The sequence below is a fragment of the Triplophysa rosa genome, linkage group LG5 (assembly GCF_024868665.1).
Source record: "Triplophysa rosa linkage group LG5, Trosa_1v2, whole genome shotgun sequence".
Classification (NCBI taxonomy): domain Eukaryota; kingdom Metazoa; phylum Chordata; class Actinopteri; order Cypriniformes; family Nemacheilidae; genus Triplophysa; species Triplophysa rosa.
The window spans coordinates 26427345-26431242 of NC_079894.1; the positions used below are offsets into that span (position 1 = coordinate 26427345).

The 3898-nt window shown below is 38.7% G+C and overlaps 1 protein-coding gene across 1 annotated transcript; it reads left to right on the top strand.

Moving 5' to 3' along the window:
- Positions 1-1063: 1063 nt before the first annotated feature.
- Positions 1064-3289, top strand: LOC130554818 (spondin-1-like). Its single transcript, XM_057334689.1, has 3 exons — positions 1064-1558; positions 2571-2677; positions 3170-3289. The coding sequence occupies exons 1-3, from the start codon at positions 1321-1323 to the stop codon at positions 3287-3289; spliced, it is 465 nt and encodes a 154-aa protein (XP_057190672.1). The 5' UTR covers positions 1064-1320.
- Positions 3290-3898: the final 609 nt, after the last annotated feature.

The following is a 3898-nucleotide window of genomic DNA, read 5'->3' on the forward strand; positions in this document are numbered from 1 at the left end:
GTCTTCATTGTCTATTGTGGACCCTTATACAAACAATAAATCATACTCAATTAGAGACTGGAGAGACTGTGAGAAGGGATATATGCCTACTTCAGCAGAAAAATAAAATGAATGAATGAATGAATGAGGCATTTATACAGCGCTTTAATGTGTATTGCTGTACACCCAAAGCGCTTCATAATCATATGAGGGGGGTCTCTCCTCAACCACCAATAGTAAACACAATATCCATATACAGGAATAGCTACAACATTAGACGACATATACAAAAAATAGCTACAACATTAGACGACAGAAAGTAAAAATCTGACATCCAATACTGTTGAGTTTTAAAAGCCAATTTGAAACAAATGCACAGATTATGAGGCCCTAACTGACAGAGGTAGACCATTTAACAACCTATAGGGCAGCAAAAGCTTGATCACACTTTTTTAAACCACGCGTTTAAACCAAATCCGTGGGATATCCAGAAGAAGATTATAACTTGATTTATTAAATGTCCTGGTCAGGGAACAGCAAGTATTAAAGAGACAATATGCAAGATTTTTGCATGAAAATATCCCAAATGTTTCCAACAATGTTTGAATCCTCAGAAATGTGCAATTCAAACCTTTGTAGGCTACTGGCCTGCCTTTTTGCTCTATGTCATTGGTGTTCAATACTATCATATAGGTTTATCCTCCGTTTCTTTTAATGAAGGAGCAATAATAACATGATTTGAGATTTGAATGGAGTACTGTCAAATCACTCTTGCAATACTTTTAATAAACCTGCTTTAACAGAATTAATAGCGGAACCTATTGAGTGGGATTACAATAGTCTCAAACTTGATAAAAAAAACATGTTGACCGTATAAGTTTGTTTAAAAAACAAAAACATTTAGAAATATGTTTTACTATACATCTGTCAATGATTTATTAATCGTAGTAATTAAGAATTTAATTAACGATTCACTTGTATCATTATGGCAGGACATAGTTTAGATTCATACAAAAATAAATTTAAATGTGTGTGGGAGAGACAGGAAGAGGAGGGGTGCGCACCAAGAAACACTGGCTGCCCTGCTCTGAGCATGTGCTCTTTGTTTGCGGTGTGTGTGTGTGGCTGAATGCATTCAGCTGTCAGTGTGAGACAACAGCAGTTCAGTCAGTCTGCTGCTTTAGATTCCTCATCGCTCTCGTCTCTTCAGGATGCCACTATAACAGCGAGGAGGAGATATCAGTATCTGCGTATATGGAATCCTGCTAGTACAACGAAGTTTAGTTTGCACTAGAGTTTTCAGCACTCTAGATACCCACTTGTAATCGAACACTTGGGAGCATGAAGGGAGCACGATCGGGACTCTGGAGAGCCGGTGTCCTGCTGCTTCTCAGCGGCTGCGTGTGCGGAACTATGCCGGAGGAACCCGCGGACAGACCGGCTCCGTCAGACGGCTACTGCAGCTGGATAACGCGGGCTCAGCCGCATGGAGCCGGGGGCAGGAGGGAGAGCTTCAGTGACTTCAGACTGCGGGTGGAGGGAGATCCGGAGCACTATCAGCCCGCTAGCACTTACCGAGGTACGTGCCACTCTTTCAGGTCCTGTCAGGACCATCGGCGCGGCGCGGATAGTGCGCATCGAAACCCAGAGATTATATAGACTCATGGCCACAATACAGGGGCAACACAGGGTGGCTGTCCATCGAAAAAGTTGTCAAGGGTCCTGTAAAAGCATTACAAGAATTCTTGCTGTCCCTAGCACTGGTTTTCAGGGTAATAATAAGGTTGGGATAACTTTTATGTTGCAATTGTAGTTCACTCATTAGTGCTGGCAAAAGCAATTCATTTGATTTAACTTTCACATGTTTGCTGTTTTGAATTATTCTGTGTTTTTGTGTTTCATCATCGAAAAGCCATGAAATACATATCCTGTAATATAATGAATGCAAATATTTTACATAGCATTTCATTAAAAAAAATCTTAAATTGGTGACAGTAAACAGCAGGTTCATGATAATAACCTTCCAACATGTGCTGCTAGTGTAAAGAAATGTTTACTTGAGTAAAATGTGCATACCCAAGCTTTCCTGTAGCTCAGTGGTAAGAGCATTTCGTTAACAACGTAAGGTTGTAGGTTGGATCCCAGGGGATTGCACATACCTATGTATAAATGTATAGGATAATGCAATGTAAGTCGCTTCCAAAGCGTCTGCCAAATGCATACATGTAAATGTTAATGTAATCTTAAAAATGTGCGTCCCCAGTATATTTACTGTAAAACAGTTGCCTGTCTAGGCGGCTCACAAGTTTTAAAGACACACTTCTGTAAAATATGACATATTTATTTTAATGTCATTTTACTAATGATCTGTTTATATATGTGTAATGTAGTGTTAGCTGACAATGTTAAAGATATAATAAAATGTTAAAGAATAAAATGGTTATCGGTTAAGTAAATATTGTTAAGAACCTTTGATTGTAAACTATCATTATTGCATGGGTCTTATTGAAACTGCCATGAATGTTTGTGTTGTACCTGTAGATGCAATCATATAGGTTATGTGACAGATTTATTATTGTGATTACTTCCAGTAACCCTGTATGCTACCAACCCTGCGTACTTTAGAGGCTTTACTCTCATTGCTTTGAAGGAGGGACAGAACGGTGACCATGAGGAGGATTATGCTGGAAATTTCCAGGTAAGAGTCAGAGTCATACGCAAATGCAGATGCAAAGCACTTTTGAAAAACATAATTCTGTTATCAAGTGGTTCTGATAGGGTTCTGGAAGGGTCGCTGACAGCATGATAAATACAGTGCAGTATACAACAAATAAATACAGTGCAGTGGCTATTAAAAAGAGACAAAACACTTCCCCTCTTTTGGGACATTTGTTACATTTAATAACATTTTCTTTTTGATGATAACACATGTGGTACTTCATTGGTTACTATTTCATTTTAAAATCTGGGTCCTAAGGCAGAACCAGTTGAGCAGCACTGATGTATGAAACCTTACAGATTCCATGATTGTCTTAGAAAGGATCTCATGAACGTTAGGTAGCCTACTGTAAGTCCATCTGGAACAATGAATTAGGCCTACTGAAGACTCCATGCATATAGAGCCGATGCTGTAGGCTATTAAAGTAGTCCTCCTGATGGGGATCTATACTGTACTGTCTTTGTGTAAAAGAGCCAAGCTGAGATTCAGCTACACCTGGCAAAGCTCTTACATCAACACCATATGCCGTCTCTTCGCACCAGCTCTCATGCTATGCCAGAGAATGGAAAAGGAAAGAAAAAGACCCATTAAATGTCACATAAACCATAACTCGGAGCTCTCCACAGATACACCCTGCTCAGACCCTGCCTCGCACAGAAGGGATTTCATGGAATTGGGATATAGAGGGCAATTTTATATCTCTTGACACTTGTTTCATATTGGAGGTTGTTTGATATCTGAATCTGTCTTACAGTGTATAGGTCAATGAAGCCCTTAAAGGGTTAGTTCACCAAAGAATGAAAATTCAGCTCTCGGACCTCATAAAAAAATCTTAATTTGTGTTGCGGAACGACTTGAGGGTGAGTAAGTAACGACTAAGACTGTTTATTCTTTGGTGAACTAACCCTTTAACCGCCACCACAATTTCCACCTGCGACGATACACAGGAAGCTCTGTGTTAGTTTTTTTTTTTTGCATCTACTCTTCTTTTACTAAGTTCAAAACGCACATGTTTCTTGAAACACACATTAAATGATTAATTTATAAATATTCCAGGTGTTTTTGTCTCCCAAAATATAACCATTACTATTTCTTATATGTACAGTATAAAGAAAAACTAATATGTACAGTATAAAGAAAGACATGACAGACAGATAAGTGCAATCACAGGAATTTATTTATTTAAAAAATACCTAAAGT

Bases quoted from the DNA above. Each gene is read 5' to 3' on its own strand.
- LOC130554818 (XM_057334689.1), top strand. From the start codon at position 1,321: ATGAAGGGAGCACGATCGGGACTCTGGAGAGCCGGTGTCCTGCTGCTT. The intron at 1,559-2,570 runs GTACGTGCCACT...GATTACTTCCAG, and splicing joins GCCCGCTAGCACTTACCGAG to TAACCCTGTATGCTACCAAC. The intron at 2,678-3,169 runs GTAAGAGTCAGA...TTTGTGTAAAAG, and splicing joins ATTATGCTGGAAATTTCCAG to AGCCAAGCTGAGATTCAGCT.